The sequence below is a fragment of the Lissotriton vulgaris genome, chromosome 1_1 (assembly GCF_964263255.1).
Source record: "Lissotriton vulgaris chromosome 1_1, aLisVul1.2, whole genome shotgun sequence".
In the NCBI taxonomy this organism is placed as follows: Eukaryota; Metazoa; Chordata; class Amphibia; order Caudata; family Salamandridae; genus Lissotriton; species Lissotriton vulgaris.
This window is the reverse complement of record NC_141685.1, coordinates 162884283-162901028: the sequence shown is the minus strand read 5'-3', so window position 1 is coordinate 162901028 and position 16746 is coordinate 162884283. Positions and strand designations below refer to the sequence as shown.

General features: G+C 51.1%; 1 protein-coding gene across 1 annotated transcript in view; it reads left to right on the top strand.

Moving 5' to 3' along the window:
• The window catches only part of LOC147737980 (uncharacterized), a 210367-nt gene extending 193951 nt beyond the window's left edge, over positions 1-16416 (top strand). Inside the window, exon 7 of the mRNA XM_086950366.1 lies at positions 15618-16416. Within this exon, the coding sequence (XP_086806492.1) occupies positions 15618-16297 (680 nt within the window). The 3' untranslated portion in view covers positions 16298-16416. The remainder of the gene's footprint in view (positions 1-15617) is intronic.
• Positions 16417-16746: the final 330 nt, after the last annotated feature.

The window sequence follows — 16746 nt, the reverse complement described above, 5'->3', positions numbered from 1 at the left end:
GTCTTAGTGGTGGTATGTGCTTTTAGCAAATGGGTAGAGGCTTTCCCCACGAAAGACAATACAGCTCTGACGACAGCTAAGGTGTTGCTTAAGGAGTTTTTCCCTCGATTTGGAGTTTGCAAATTTTTGTGGAGCGATAATGGGCCTCATTTTGTCGGGAAAATTGTGGAGTATGTGCTGAAGGGGCTGGGGATTCAGCAGAAGTTTCATGCTGTGTTCCACCCTCAGTCAGCAGGTCTTGTTGAGCGGTACAATGCCACGTTGAAACTCAAACTGGCTAAGATTGTGGCGTCTACGACACTGAAGTGGCCGGATGCTTTGCCGCTAGCATTACTCTCTCTCAGATCAGTGCCCCACTCGCGAACTGGCCTCACACCGTATGAGGTAGTGTTTGGAAGGCCTATGAATATTTGGGGAGTGCCCAAGCCACGATTAATACATGATGTGCCTTGTATAATGATGAACGATTATTTGGCACGATTAACAAATGATTTGCTCTCTATTCATCAACAGGTTCGAGAAGCGCTCCCTGACAACTCTACTGGAGAGGCCCATGATCTTCGCCCTGGAGACTACGTTATGATCAAATCGTTTGAGAGGGCGAACAGCTTGGAACCGAGGTGGCGTGGCCCCGAGCAGGTCCTCCTGGCGACTCGAACAGCTGTACGAGTGACCAATAGGAAGCGATGGGTGCATTCAACTCACTGCCGTCGTGTCTCTCCTGATCTGGTGAATCCTGCTGTGTTGACCGACTACAAAGAAATTCTGGAGAAAGAAAAGAGCCCAGCTGTGACGTCGGCCGAAGTTGAGGGAGCCTTCCCGGACCACACTGTTTCTGGACGAGAGCGCTATAATCTGCGGCCACGATAAGATTTTTTTTTGGTTTTCGAGACTGGTTGGTTACCGCTCTGCGGTTTGTGAAACGGAAACCGGGAATCTCAAGGGGGGGGATCAGTTCTGCCAAGAGTAGCGACACCCGTCTTGACCCCGGAGAAGAAAACAACGGCTACCTCGGAGCTCAGCACCGTATTTTTCTTTTTTAGGTATATACATATGTATATCTGAGACTTTGTGAACAATTTGAACTATTTGAGACATTAAGAACTTTTTGAACTATGGCGTCTTCCGCATCACGAGATAAAAGAATACTTGGTGCCATCCTTTTCGTCTTGACAATTGTGGTAATAGCTGTGATAGCCTGGGTAGTTGAACTCGTGGTGCCTGCTCGTGAACATTTGCTGCCGACTACCCCGGCTCCATCTGAACATTTTCACTTCACCTTGCCCTATCATGAAGAACGGCACCGACAGACTTATTTGAACAATAGCTTTATTCAGATTCTGCATCATACACATAACATGACAAATACGTCTAATTGTTGGGTGTGTGGGATGTTGCCTGGGCACCAGAAGAAAGGGGGCACTCCACTCATTCCTCTCCCGTTTTCACATAATGGATCCTGTAATGCCTGGTACACTCTTTTATTTACTTTGAGATGGCCAACAAAAGGGAACGTGCTTTTCCGTTTGAATAAAATTTGCTATCATGACAGGGATGGGTATCCACGAGCTGAGGGTACTCGATTTGAATGGGAGGAGTACCGCCCCGATAATGCATCTGCCCCTCGTGTTTACAGCAATCAACGGAACATCAATGTATCCATCTCACATGTTATTAATGTTATTGCTACTAAAGCTGATCTGTGTATACGCAATAAAGGTACAATTCCGGTGGGGAAAAGTGAATGCAACACCACACTTACCTTTGACAGTCCGAATGGCATATCGTTTGTAGCATCTCGCAACACTTATTTCATTTGTGGAACGAAAGGTTATCATCAGCTTCCGTTGGGATGGTTAGGCACTTGTTATGTATCTTTTGTACTACCCCCTGTATTCATCGCCCCGCCAATGTATCATAATGATTATATTTTGTATCACGATTTTGTTTTGAATCGTGTCAAACGGACTGTTGTTCTGGACGATATCAACCAGACCGATACTGCCTTACAGCAATATGTGGACTTCAATTTGGGACTGTTTTCCTTTGTGGGGGCCGCTCTGAATAGTCGGAAAATACGACGATTGACCCGTGTTGTTGAGGCTGTAGCCAATGATACTGCTATTGCACTTGGAAATATTACGGAAGAACTCCAGATTTCTAGGATTGTTACGCTCCAAAACAGAATGGTTCTAGATGTAGTTCTAGCTGACCGTGGGGGGGCATGTAGAATTATCGGAAGCAGCTGCTGTGTATACGTACCTGACAATTCACCATCCGTTTATGATGCTGAAATACACCCGGACAATGGAACTTGGACTCTTTCAGGGTGGTTCTGATCAATGCTTACCACATGGGGTTGGAAACTGCTAACGATTTTATGTATCATTGTGGGGATACTGTTCTTTGTATGCTTATGTATTCAATGTGGCCCAGCTTTATGTTCCATGTGCTTATCGGCTTGCATACCATCAAGACGAGCTCTTGCTCATGACAAAATGATGCTTCATAAAGAAGTAACTCAAATAATGCTAATTGATATTGAAGATGAACACCCTGATTATGTTCACTATGAGGTAGCTTCAGCTAAACGCTAAAAGGGTCGTCTGTCCTAATTTGACAATGGCCGAGTTAGCGCTTAGCTGTGCTACACGTTTTCCTGCTTAACTTGGCTATACTTGGAAACGCCATTTTGTGTGTTACGGCGGCCATCTTAGATCATAAGCGGCCTCGTGGCCAGCGTGCCCTTTAGTCCGTTGTCCGTGCCACTGACCACTCGAGTTTTGCCCAGTAACAGGCTATTTTTAGTACCGGTCAAGCCTGTACATGCGCAGTCCCCACTGACCAGTCACCCCTCAGGAATGTGCCGCCAAACTGACCAGCGGGGTTGTAACCCCTCCAATGAACTGGCTGTGTTCCAAAAATGACCATATATGTACATAATGCTCTGTAACTTTGTACCGCCTATCTTTTTATTACCTGCAAACTGTATAAAAGAACGGGTCACACCGATGTTCGGTGTGATCCTTCTTGCATTACCGAAGGGTGCTGTAGGAATGTACCACCACCCCATGGGGTCTTAATAAACTTGTTCTTTGAATTTTTCAGTTTCCGTGCCAACAGTTCTTGAATGTAAGTGGGTTATTGTTAGACCTGGCACCTTGGCGTGAGTCTCCCTTCCACTTTTTGCTGATGTGCCTCCGATGTTTTGCTGGTTTTCCGATACTCAGGGCACTGCGCCACGGCTGATCCGTGCCGCAGTGCAAGTGCTCCCTACTGTAAATTGTACATGCAATTGGTATCCATGATTGGTTCCTTGGATTTACTGTTAGTCCCTAGTAAAGTGCACGAGAGAGTGCCGGGGCTTGTAGATGCCAATACTGCTGGTGGGCCTGCAGCGCTGGTTGCGCCACCCACCGAAGCAGCCGTAAAGATGTGTCTGGGAACTGCGACCGCAGAACCCGCGTGCGGTCTCGTACTGTCACGCTAGCTGGGCAAGTGTCCCCACTTGCCAGCACCGACCCTTCCCTTGACTACATATTAGTCACCCCTATGGTAGGCAGGGTGCGTTGTAGGTGTAAGGTAGGACAAGCCCTGATGTGCGTGGCATGTCCTAGTAGTGACTTACAACCAAGACCGTATTTCACTATTGAAGGCTACCTGCTCCATTAGGCCAGACTGAGCTGCTGGAATTATTACACCCTATAATCCCCGCAGGCTCAAGGAGCATGGTAGCGAGTCATGTTTAGTATGCCTGAACTCAGGATGATAAAATATTTCTTGTAGTCAAGTTTATTTTAGTATCCTGGGTTTGCAAATGCTACTTTTAGAAAGTTAGCATTTGCTTGCTTAACCATTTCAGCCCGCCTCTGCTGGTATGTGTATCTGACTGTCTGGGATGTGTGAGTGACAGGGCTGGAGGGATGACAGGTGGTGAATGCGCAGATTACACCTTAGTGGGAGGTAGGAGTGCCTCTTGACTCGAACTGTAGCTGTGCTCGACCACCACAATGCTGGCTCCACCCTCCTGGGGAGCGGCGGATGACTCTGCCGACGCCTGGCCCAGGAAGGGCGAAGCCCCCATCAACAAGGTACTCTGGCCACCCCTGTCCGGACAATGCTGGCTCCACCTCCTGTGGGGCGTCTGATGCGCCTGCCCCTCACACTGAAAGCAGAAGCCGGAGTACACCCACCGGGGTACTCAAAGACTGAGAGTGGCTATGCAAAGGCCCCCCTGGCCTGCGAGAACAAAAGAATTGGCCTATAAAAGAAGGAGCCCTGCTCCTTGAAAATCAGATCCTGTTTGGGCCACAGAAGGACTCTGCCCTACGAGAAGGACCGTGAGAGACAAGGAAGGGTGCTGACTCTTGCCTGTGTCTGGTGCCTTGCTGCTGAAGGAGAGGAAGAAGAAAAGACTACGAGAAGACTTTTGCTTTACTTTGTGCCAAACTCTGCAAAGAGATCTCCAAGGGCTTGCAACTGAACTTGCCCCCTGACCAGCGTCCCAGGACCAGTGGACGCTACCCCCTTGGAAGAAAGCGACTGCGGGTGCTGACCATCGCCGCAGCACCGACGGAGGAATCTCCTCCAAGGCAACGACATCCCCCTGACCACCATGACCGGGGCCCAAAGCAACAGCGAGAGCAAAGTAAGGACCAGCCGCCGCTGGCCCGAACACCGTGACCGCAACTGCACCGGGAGCCCGAGAGCAAAGCGAAGGAGGTCCCGTCCGGTTCGAGCTCTCGAGGTGACTGCATAACTAGCAACCACTCACCTGCAAAGACGGACAGTTGCCCTGTGAGAATCCGCAAGGTCGGTAGCCTGCCCGACAGCCCAGCTGTGAGCCCACAGCTGCACCGGCACTTGGCTGGGTACGTCCTGCACTTGGGGACCGTACTGCCACTTGCCACCGCCGCACAGCCGCCGCCTCCATGGTCGGAGCGGACGACAAGGAAAGGGCCCTGCCGCCACAGAACACCGCTGCCCCGGATGACCCGTGGCCTGCTCGGCTGAAGAGCCGCAACGATCAGCGACCCCGGGAAGGCAACGCGACGTGGGACAGATCCCCTGGACGCCGCCGGCTCCACAAGAACTTTGGTTAACACCGGCCTACGGGCCTCAAAAGACCCGCATAAGAACTGTGGTAACCTGAACTGAGTAAACTTGCAACCGTTATCATAAAGTACGTTGACTGTATTCACAAGCCTGCTTAAAATCTATATAAAGATATATATTTTTACAGAATACAGTCTGGTCTCGTTGTGTGGTGGGTTGGTTGTAAAGGTGTACTATTGCAAGTGTTTAACCCTATGTGCCCCAAAGATTAGCCTACAACTGCTTAAGCCACACTACCTAGAGGGTAAGCAGAGGTTGTCTGGAAGGTAACCCTCAGCCCTGACGAGGAAGAGAGAGTCCCTGCTTGTCGCTAGTGTTGCACTGCGCCAACTAGAGCCTCCCCCTTCCTACATTGGACGCAGCGGTGAGGATTTCGAATTTACACTTGCGATATCTATACCTGAGCTTCTGACCACTACGCAAGGATTACGGTCCAGTTACTTAGCCACAGACTTTGCTTTTTGAATTTTGCCGAAAGAAGATTCCGAGTGCAGAAACCATGCCGGGCACAAAGAGCCTGGACGGAGCGGAGTCCACGACCTCCGAGGTGTTGGAGGTAGAGTGGGACCCCACCAAAGTGGATAAATATTCCAGGGACGAACTGAAGTTCTTTTGCAAGAAACTCAAGGTCCCGCACGCTGGCTGCAAAAACAAGACCCAGCTCTCCAAGGCCCTGAAAGCCTGGATAGAGTCCCGGAAAACCCCAGAGGAGCAAGATGTCCTCGCCGAGCAGAATGCGACGGAGGAGCAGAATGCACTTGGGGATCTGATCGATCTCGAGAGGCAAGACAGCGAGCACAGCTTTGGTAAAGGCCTGTCGCCAGAGGAGCTGGCGGACAGGAAGGAAACGAGGAATCACGAAAGAAAGCTGGCAGAATTGAAAATCCAGCTGGAGCTTGAAACGAAAAGAATGGCGCTGGAAGAGCGAAAGCACCAGATGGATTATGAAGTAAAAATGAGGGAGATATGTCTCAAGGAGAGAGACTTGGATCGTCCTCCCTCTGGTGGCAGCGCATCACCAGTGCAGGTAGAGTCAAGAGTGCACATCCCGAAGGACGTAGTTAAGGAGTTCTTTAAGGGGGATGACATAGGACAGTGGTTTAGGGCATACGAGGTAGCCATGTCCTCCCACCGGGTCCCTGACAAGGATTGGGGAGCGGGGTTGTGGGGAAGGTTCCTTAGCGAAGGGAGAGATACCTTGCTAGATTTGCCCGTTGAAAATCAGAGATCCTATGCCCACATGAAAGAAGCTTTAATGAACAGGTACGGGCTTACCCCTGAAATGTATCGACAGAAGTTTAGGGGATGTACTAAGCGGCCTGGGAATACGTATGTGGAGTATGCGACTTACTTTTGCAGAGCACTGGATGGTTGGGTGAAAGGTAACAAAGTTAATGATTTTCAAGATCTCTTTGATTTAATTGCATGGGAGCACTTGTCTGATCACTGTTTTCCTGAGTTACGCCAACACCTGATCGATAGCAAGCTGTCCAACCCGAGGAAGCTTGCTGAGGAGGCGGACCGCTGGCTCAGCACCAGGGTCCACAAGGGTCCCGTGGGAGACTCCGCCAAGAGTGGGCAGGGTCCCCAGCAGAAGAGTGGGGGGGACAAAGGGGAAAAACAGAAAGGGTTCCAGAAAGGCCCCCAAAGTAGTTCCCAGGGGAGCCCGCAGCAGGGTTCTCAGCCTCCCCCACCTCCGAAGCAGAATGGGGCCCCGACAGGTAAACCTGTTCCAAAGGGGCCCTTCAATTGTTTCAAATGTGGCGAGCCTGGGCACATATCCAGTGACCCCAAGTGTCGCCTGTTTGGAAAACCCGCACCCACTGGTGCTCCGCCCCGACAAGTGACTAGCGTTCACCTGGGAGAAGAAATGATGGTCCCGGGGGGTGGAGATCCCGTTCACATGACCCTGGTCTCGCTAGGAGACAGTGAGATGATCCCTACGAACTACCTGCCCTCTAACACTAAGAAATATGGGCAGGTGGTGATCATCAATGGTAAGGAAGCTGAGGCTCTGAGAGACACAGGAGCCAGTGTGACTGCAGTGAGGCAGCACCTGGTGTCTCAAGAGCAGGTTGTACCCCATGCCTACTGTAGGGTTATCAACGCTGATAATTCAGAGAGTCAGTGTCCGATGGCTCAAGTTCCCTTCGAGTGGGGGGGGGGTCTCTGGTACTCTGCAGGTCTGTGTAAGAAAAACCATGCCTGTTGACTGTTTGCTAGGGAATGACTTGGAGCACTCCACTTGGGAAAAGGTGGAGAAGACGACTCACCTGCGGATGGTGGGTCTGCCTGACTGGGCGTGCGTGACCACCCGGTCGATGGCAGCCAGTAGGGGTGATCGAGAGGTCCTGGGGCCTGAAGGAGAGGCCCAGGAACCGGCCTTAGGGAGAAGGCGCAGGGGGCGCGGGAAACCGGCTCCTGAAGTTCCCACGGTCCAGGAGGAAGCAGACCTTGAGGGGGATGCCCTGGAACCTACAGGGGAACAGATCGCCGAACTGGGGGACCTGCCTGAGCTGACCCATTGGCAGCAAGAAGGAGGACCCTCCTGGGAGGAATTCTGCAAGGAGCAGAAAGAATGCCCTTCTCTCGTGGGTATGCGGCAGCAGGCTGCAGACCAGGCCAATGGTGTTCAGGCCAAAACACATTATGTTTACTGGGAGAACGACCTCCTGTATTCCGAGCCTAAGGCTGCTGAACCTGGGTCAGCCCGTGTGCTGGTGGTACCCCAGAAGTTCAGAGCCTTCCTACTGGGTCTGGCTCATGATGTGCCTTTAGCAGGACATTTGGGGATGGACAAGACCTATGACAGGCTTGTCACCCACTTTTACTGGCCCCAAATGCACAAGAGTTCCGATGCTTATTGCAGAACCTGTCCGACTTGCCAGGCAAGTGGGAAGACGGGAGGGAAGAACAAGGCTCCCCTCCAACCCTTCCCTGTGGTCGGTACGCCATTCCAGCGAGTGGGTATTGACATCGTTGGGCCTCTGGACCCCAAGACAGCCATGGGCAACAGGTTCATCCTGGTCTTGGTGGACCATGCCACCCGGTACCCTGAAGCCATCCCTCTGAGGACAGTGACGGCTCCCGTGGTGGGGCGTGCACTGATGGGAATTTTCTCTCGAGTAGGATTCCCTCTAGAGGTGGTGAGCGACAGGGGGACCAATTTCATATCGAAGTATATGAAGTCCCTTTGGCAGGAGTGTGGCGTAACGTATAAGTTCACCACACCCTACCATCCCCAAGGTAACGGGTTGGTTGAAAGATTCAACCGAACCCTGAAAGGCATGATCATGGGCCTGGAAGGTCCGATGAGGCGTAAGTGGGACGTCCTCTTACCATGCCTGCTCTTTGCATATCGCGAGGTGCCGCAGAAGTCCCTAGGGTTCAGCCCCTTTGAACTACTGTACGGTCACCCCGTGAGAGGACCGCTGAGTTTGGTAAAGGAAGGCTGGGAGCAATCTCCCAGGAAACCTCCCCAGAATGTATATAGCTACATGCTGGCCTTCAGAAACCAGACCAGACGCTTCAGACAACTTGCCGAGGCAAATCTGGAAGCGAGCCAGGAGGAAATGAAGGGGTGGTACGATCAGAATGCCACTCTGGTCGAGCTTCAGCCTGGACAAGAGGTGTATGTCCTGGCCCCAGTGGAGCCCTGTGCCCTTCAAGATAAGTGGACAGGCCCATTTGAGGTTGTGGAGCGCAAGAGCCCCGTGACATACTTGGTGGACATGAAGACGCCCAGGAACCCTTTGCGGGTCCTACATGTCAACCGCCTCAAGCCCCACTTGCGAAGGTCCGAAGTGGGCATGTTGTTGGCAACCGATGACGGAATGGAGGAGGAGTCGGAGCCTCTTCCTGACCTCTTGGTGGCCTGTGAGAAGGATGGGTCAGTGGATGGAGTTAACCTCTCACCCTCCCTGACCGCCGAACAACAGGAGGACTGCCGCCAGTTGCTGGGGCAGTTTCCAGACCTGTTTTCCCTGGTTCCGAGTGTCACAGATTGGTGCGTCCATGATGTGGACACTGGAGACAGCTTACCTGTGAAGCACAAGGCTTACAGGGTGACTGACAGGGTCCGGGCCTGCATCAAGGAGGAGGTCTCCAAGATGCTTGCCCTCGGGGTGGTTGAGTCTTCCAGCAGTCCTTGGTCCAGCCCCGTGGTCTTGGTTCCGAAGGCTGCTGCGCCGGGAGCCACACCCGAACTCCGGTTCTGTGTGGACTACAGAGGACTCAATTCAGTCACGAAGACTGACGCGCACCCCATCCCCAGAGCTGACGAGCTCATTGATCGGCTAGGGGCTGCCCGGTTCCTCAGCACGTTTGATTTAACGTCTGGGTACTGGCAGATCGCCTTGACCGATGGGGCAAAGGAGAGGTCGGCATTCTCTACCCCAGATGGGCACTTCCAGTTCCGGGTTATGCCATTTGGAATGAAGAATGCCCCTGCCACCTTTCAGAGATTGGTCAACCAGGTGTTGGCTGGACTGGACGAGTTCAGTGCCGCCTACCTGGATGACATTGCGGTGTTCAGCGGCACCTGGCCCGAACACCTGCGACACCTCTGGGAAGTGTTGATGGCCCTGCGCAGAGCAGGCCTCACAATCAAGGCAAGCAAGTGCCAGATTGGGCAGGGTTCAGTGGTGTACTTGGGACACCAAGTTGGGAGTGGCAAGGTAGCACCCTTGCAGCCCAAGATCGAAACCATCCTGGCTTGGGAACCCCCCAAGACCCAGACTGCAGTGAGAGCCTTCCTGGGGCTCACTGGGTATTACAGGAGGTTTGTCAAGGGCTATGGCACGATCGTGACCCCCTTGACAGAGCTGACTTCGAAGAAGCAGCCCAGGAATGTGATTTGGACTGGCACCTGTCAGAAGGCTTTTGACACCCTGAAGACTGCCATGTGCACGGCGCCCGTGCTCCTGGCTCCTGATTTCTCCAAGGAATTCATAGTGCAAACAGACGCTTCAGAGCATGGTGTAGGGGCTGTTCTTTCACAGATGACTGAGGAGGGCTTTGACCAACCCGTAGCCTTCATAAGTCGGAGGTTACTTCCACGGGAAAGTAGGTGGAGTGCAATAGAGCGTGAAGCATTTGCTGTGGTCTGGGCCCTGAAGAAGCTAAGACCCTACTTGTTTGGGTCTCACTTCCGAGTTCAGACGGACCACAGGCCCCTCAGATGGTTGATGCAAATGAGGGGTGAGAACCCGAAACTGTTGAGGTGGTCCATTTCTCTACAGAGTATGGACTTTACGGTGGAACACCGCCCTGGCACCGATCACGCCAACGCTGACGGTTTGTCCAGATTTTTCCGCCTTAGTGATGTGGAACTCCCTGGGGAAGGGAAGTTCCCCCCACATTTCAGCTGGAGGGGACACATGTTAGACCTGGCACCTTGGCGTGAGTCTCCCTTCCACTTTTTGCTGATGTGCCTCCGATGTTTTGCTGGTTTTCCGATACTAAGGGCACTGCGCCACGGCTGATCCGTGCCGCAGTGCAAGTGCTCCCTACTGTAAATTGTACATGCAATTGGTATCCATGATTGGTTCCTTGGATTTACTGTTAGTCCCTAGTAAAGTGCACGAGAGAGTGCTGGGGCTTGTAGATGCCAATACTGCTGGTGGGCCTGCAGCGCTGGTTGCGCCACCCACCGAAGCAGCCGTAAAGATGTGTCTGGGAACTGCGACCGCAGAACCTGCGTGCGGTCTCGTACTGTCACGCTAGCTGGGCAAGTGTCCCCACTTGCCAGCACCGACCCTTCCCTTGACTACATATTAGTCACCCCTATGGTAGGCCTACGGGCAGGGTGCGTTGTAGGTGTAAGGTAGGACAAGCCCTGATGTGCGTGGCCTGTCCTAGTAGTGACTTACAACCAAGACCGTATTTCACTATTGAAGGCTACCTGCTCCATTAGGCCAGACTGAGCTGCTGGAATTATTACACCCTATAATCCCCGCAGGATCAAGGAGCATGGTAGCGAGTCATGTTTAGTATGCCTGAACTCAGGATGATAAAATATTTCTTGTAGTCAAGTTTATTTTAGTATCCTGGGTTTGCAAATGCTACTTTTAGAAAGTTAGCATTTGCTTGCTTAACCATTTCAGCCCGCCTCTGCTGGTATGTGTATCTGACTGTCTGGGATGTGTGAGTGACAGGGCTGGAGGGATGACAGGTGGTGAATGCGCAGATTACACCTTAGTGGGAGGTAGGAGTGCCTCTTGACTCGAACTGTAGCTGTGCTCGACCACCACAATGCTGGCTCCACCCTCCTGGGGAGCGGCGGATGACTCTGCCGACGCCTGGCCCAGGAAGGGCGAAGCCCCCATCAACAAGGTACTCTGGCCACCCCTGTCCGGACAATGCTGGCTCCACCTCCTGTGGGGCGTCTGATGCGCCTGCCCCTCACACTGAAAGCAGAAGCCGGAGTACACCCACCGGGGTACTCAAAGACTGAGAGTGGCTATGCAAAGGCCCCCCTGGCCTGCGAGAACAAAAGAATTGGCCTATCAAAGAAGGAGCCCTGCTCCTTGAAAATCAGATCCTGTTTGGGCCACAGAAGGACTCTGCCCTACGAGAAGGACCGTGAGAGACAAGGAAGGGTGCTGACTCTTGCCTGTGTCTGGTGCCTTGCTGCTGAAGGAGAGGAAGAAGGAAAGACTACGAGAAGACTTTTGCTTTACTTTGTGCCAAACTCTGCAAAGAGATCTCCAAGGGCTTGCAACTGAACTTGCCCCCTGACCAGCGTCCCAGGACCAGTGGACGCTACCCCCTTGGAAGAAAGCGACTGCGGGTGCTGACCATCGCCGCAGCACCGACGGAGGAATCTCCTCCAAGGCAACGACATCCCCCTGACCACCGTGACCGGGGCCCAAAGCAACAGCGAGAGCAAAGTAAGGACCAGCCGCCGCTGGCCCGAACACCGTGACCGCAACTGCACCGGGAGCCCGAGAGCAAAGCGAAGGCGGACCCGTCCGGTTCGAGCTCTCGAGGTGACTGCATAACGAGCAGCCACTCACCTGCAAAGACGGACAGTTGCCCTGTGAGAATCCGCAAGGTCGGTAGCCTGCCCGACAGCCCAGCTGTGAGCCCACAGCTGCACCGGCACTTGGCTGGGTACGTCCTGCACTTGGGGACCGTACTGCCACTTGCCACCGCCGCACAGCCACCGCCTCCAGGGTCGGAGCGGACGACAAGGAAAGGGCCCTGCCGCCACAGAACACCGCTGCCCCGGATGACCCGTGACCTGCTCGGCTGAAGAGCCGCAACGATCAGCGACCCCGGGAAGGCAACGCGACGTGGGACAGATCCCCTGGACGCCGCCGGCTCCACAAGAACTTTGGTTAACACCGGCCTACGGGCCTCAAAAGACCCGCATAAGAACTGTGGTAACCTGAACTGAGTAAACTTGCAACCGTTATCATAAAGTACGTTGACTGTATTCACAAGCCTGCTTAAAATCTATATAAAGATATATATTTTTACAGAATACAGTCTGGTCTCGTTGTGTGGTGGGTTGGTTGTAAAGGTGTACTATTGCAAGTGTTTAACCCTATGTGCCCCAAAGATTAGCCTACGACTGCTTAAGCCACACTACCTAGAGGGTAAGCAGAGGTTGTCTGGAAGGTAACCCTCAGCCCTGACGAGGAAGAGAGAGTCCCTGCTTGTCGCTAGGGTTGCACTGCGCCAACTAGAGCCTCCCCCTTCCTACAGTTATCTTCGGAGCATGTAGGCCTTTGGAACCCGATACTACATTGCGGCACCTCTGCTGCTTTTTTCTGTAGATCTCTTGCCTCTTTCTGTACCTCTCTTGCCTCTTTCTGCACCCCTGTTCCTTCTTTCTGCACCTTTCGTGCCCGTTTCTGCACCTCTCTTGCCTCTTTCTGTACCTCTGTTACTTTTTTCTGCACTTCTCTTGCTCTTTCTGAACCCTTCGTGCCTCTTTCTGTATCCCTCTTGCCTCTTTGTGCACCTCTCCTACCTCTTTCTGTGCTCCTCTTGTCTCTTTTTGCACCTCTGTTGGTGCTTTCTGCTCTGCTCTTGCTTCTTTCTGCACTTTTTTTGCAAATGTCAGCCGCCCTCATGCCTTTTTCTGCACCCTTATTTGCTATTTCTCCGCCTCTCTTGCTTATTTCTGTACTTCTTTCTTCTTTCTTCACTGCTCTTGCTTCTTTCTGCACCTCTCTGGCATATTTCTGTACCCCTCTTACCTCTTTCTGCACCCCGTTCCCTCTTTCTGTACCTTTCTTGCCTGTTTCTGCACCTCGCTTGCCTCTTGCTGCACCTCTGTTGCTTCTTTCTGCACTTCTCTTGCTTCTTTCTGCACCCCTTTTCCCTCTTTCTGTAGTCCGTTTGCTTCATTCTGCACCTCTCCTGCCTCTTTCTGGACTCTTCTTGCCTCTTTCTGCATTTCTGTTGGTTCTTTTGTGCTGCTCTTGCTTCTTTCTACACATCTCTTGCACATTTCTGCACCCCCTTGCAGCCTTCTGCACTTGCCGTTTCAACTTTCTGCACCTCTCTTGCCTCTGTCTGCACACCTGTTACCTCTTTCTGCACCTTTTTCCTGTTTCTGCAACTTTTTTGCCTCTTTCTGCACTTCTCTTGCCTCCTTCTGTACCTCTGTTGCTTCTTTCTGCACTTCTCTTTCTGCTTTTTACACCTTTGTTGCTTTTTTCAGCAATTCTTTTGCCTCTTTCTGCACTTCTCTTGCTTGTTTCTGCACCTCTCTTGCATCTTTCTGCACCTCCGTTGCCTCTTTCTGCACCTCACTTGCTTCTTTCTGAACCCCTCTTGCCTCTTTCTGTACCCTTCCTTCCTCTTTCTACACCTTTCCTGCCTGTTTCTGCACCTCTCTCGCCTCTTTCTGTACCTCTTTTGCTTTTTTCTGAACTTCTCTTGCTTCTTTCTGCACCCTTTGCGCCTCTTTCAGCACCTCTGTTGCATCTTTCTGCACTTCTCTTCCTTCTTTCTGCACCCCTGCTGCCTCTTTCTGCACCCCTCTTGCCTCTTTTTGCTCCTCTGTTGGTTCTTTCTGCACTGCTCTTGCTTCTTTCTGCACCTCTGTTGCCTTTTTCTGCACCTCATTTGCTTTTTTCAGCAATTCTCTTGCTTCTTTCTGCACTTCCCTTGTTGTCTTCTGCACCTCTCTTGCGTCTTTCTGCACCTCTGTTGCATCTTTCTGTACCTCATTTGCTTCTTTCTGCATCCCTCTTGCTTCTTTCTGCACCCCTTGGGCCTCTTTTTGCACCCCTGTTCCCTCTTCCTGTACCTTTCCTGCCTGTTTCTGCACCTCTCTTGCCTTTTTCTGTACCTCTGTTGCTTCTTTCTGCACTTCTCTTGCTCTTTCTGCACCCTTCGCGCCTCTAGTAAGCTTATTCAAAAGTGTAAAAGTACTCACAAGTGTAAGTTACCTTTGTGAATTAGGCTGTAAATCTCTGACTCCAGTTGCGGCAGACTCAGGAGTTTTATGGAGTGATTTTAAAAAAGCACAAGCAGAGTCAAACACTGAAATGAGCATGTGGCTTTGTTTAGAAGGGGTTGGTTGATGTGCAACGGGGGGTTTACAGCCCAAGTGGGTTGGGCTTGGTTTGTCTGAGTGGTTTGTTCTGTCTGCCCATTAGAGGGCAGTAATGTTTTGCTCTAGGTGTCCTATTTGGGTGTCTCATTGTGCTTGCATGTCACAAGGTGGGAAAGGCTTCCTCTGGGTGGCCTGTTCGATTGGCTTGATCTGCAGTTTTGCACCTTAGGTGGCGGCAGTGGTTCTCTCTGGGTGGCTCGTTCAGTCTGCATGTTATAAGGAGGCACAGGCTCTCCCTGGGAGGTTCATTCGGTAGGTCTGCATGTTACAAGGTGGCAATGGTTCTCTTGGGGTGGCTCGTTCTTCCTACACATTACAAGGTGGCAGTGGTCCTCTCTCAGCACCTATGTAGGTGCTTAGTTCTGCAGGTCTGTACATGTTAGGAGATGTCAATAGCTCTCTGGATGGCTTGTCTGACTGGCTTCCTGTCGCTCCACGTTAAAAGGTGGTAGTGGCTCTCTGGCTGATCTGTCTCAGTGGTTCCTTCTGCAAGTCTGCACATGTGAGAAAGTGGTGATGGTTCACTCCTATTAGCCTGTCTGGGTAGTTTGTTCTGTCTGCTCAAGTTAGGCTCATTCTGTAGCTTTCGTGGATGGCTTCATTGAGAGCTGAACTCTTACCCATTTCCCTGCTTCTTTTCTCAGTCTATGTCTGCCTGCAGGCAAAGTATTGTCCTCTCTCCGGCCCCATGCTGTTATTGTCTCAACATAAAGAATGCCTAATGTCTTCGCTGCTTACCCTTACAACTCTTTAATCAGTCAGCCAGTCGTGATTTTACCACCTGGTACCCATGGTCCAGCCACAAAGTGCTTGGTTGTGTATACAGAGCTTGTGCTCTTACTGCCTTTCGATACACTCCTGCTGTGGAAATGATTGATGCACCATTTCCCTTCTAGAAAGCTAACATTCATTTATTTCAATCTTACAGGAAATGGATCGATGAAGAGCACCATGAGTAACTCTTTTCAATATCATGAAAAACCTGCAATTTTCAAATCTGTGGCACAAAAGAGGAAAGTAAACATGGTCCAGAACATTTCTGAGATAAGACATTTCAATAGCCAGATGCCACCAGCGAGTACTCAAGAACAAGGAGGAGAGAAAAGTGCAGATTGGCCAAGAGCTTGCAGTGCTCTGCAGAAGTCGACACCCTACGAGTGGAGATTAGACAAGAGCTGTGAGAGTACAGTGAAAAACAACAGTGTTCTCTGTGAATCAACCACACCGCAAAGTAGCAAACCATACACACTTGCTGACAGTGGGCAAACCAGCCCGAAGAGCTGCTATGTACAATATCATCAAGAACACAACTTACAAGGAAGATATGCATGTACTGAATGTGGTAAAAGCTTTGGAGCGATGTCAAGTTTGCTCATACATAGGAGAATACATACAGGGGAGAGACCTTATCATTGTACCGTGTGTGGAAAAAGCTTCAATCAAATAGGAGCTTTAAATAGGCACCAAAAAATGCACACAGGAGAAAGACTGCATCGGTGCACTGTATGCGGAAAAGGATTCAACCGAAAGGACTACCTGCAGGTCCACAAGAAAATACACCCAAACATGGTAGACGATTGTGAGTTCCATCTAGTTGAAATTATGTAAATACCAAAGTGTGGACCATAAGCGAATATGGGAGCAGATGGAGTTGTTATCGTTTTTTAACCAATGCATAGAAAAGAGAGTTATAAGAGACATCCAGATAGAATTAAAGACAACTACACATATATGGCTCAGAAGAAGAAATGTTATTGCAATTGATTGTCAAGTCTTCCCCCAAATAGTGAGAGGAATAAGGATGGCCAATGATGATTGCAGCATCTGGTCTAAACCGTGAAGTGTATAAATCGTTCTAGATGTGTTGTGGCTCATTTCGTTGATTTTGTGACCGAACTTAGAAATTGAGTCTATGAAAGGGACTAGGTATGGACCCCATAAAGAAGCTAAGTGTTAACAATAATCTGGATTTACTTTGAGAGAATAGTAGCAACCCTTGTCTCTTGATGAAGGTCCTGACCTGGTATACAAAAAAAAGAAGCGGAGTGTAGAGTTGC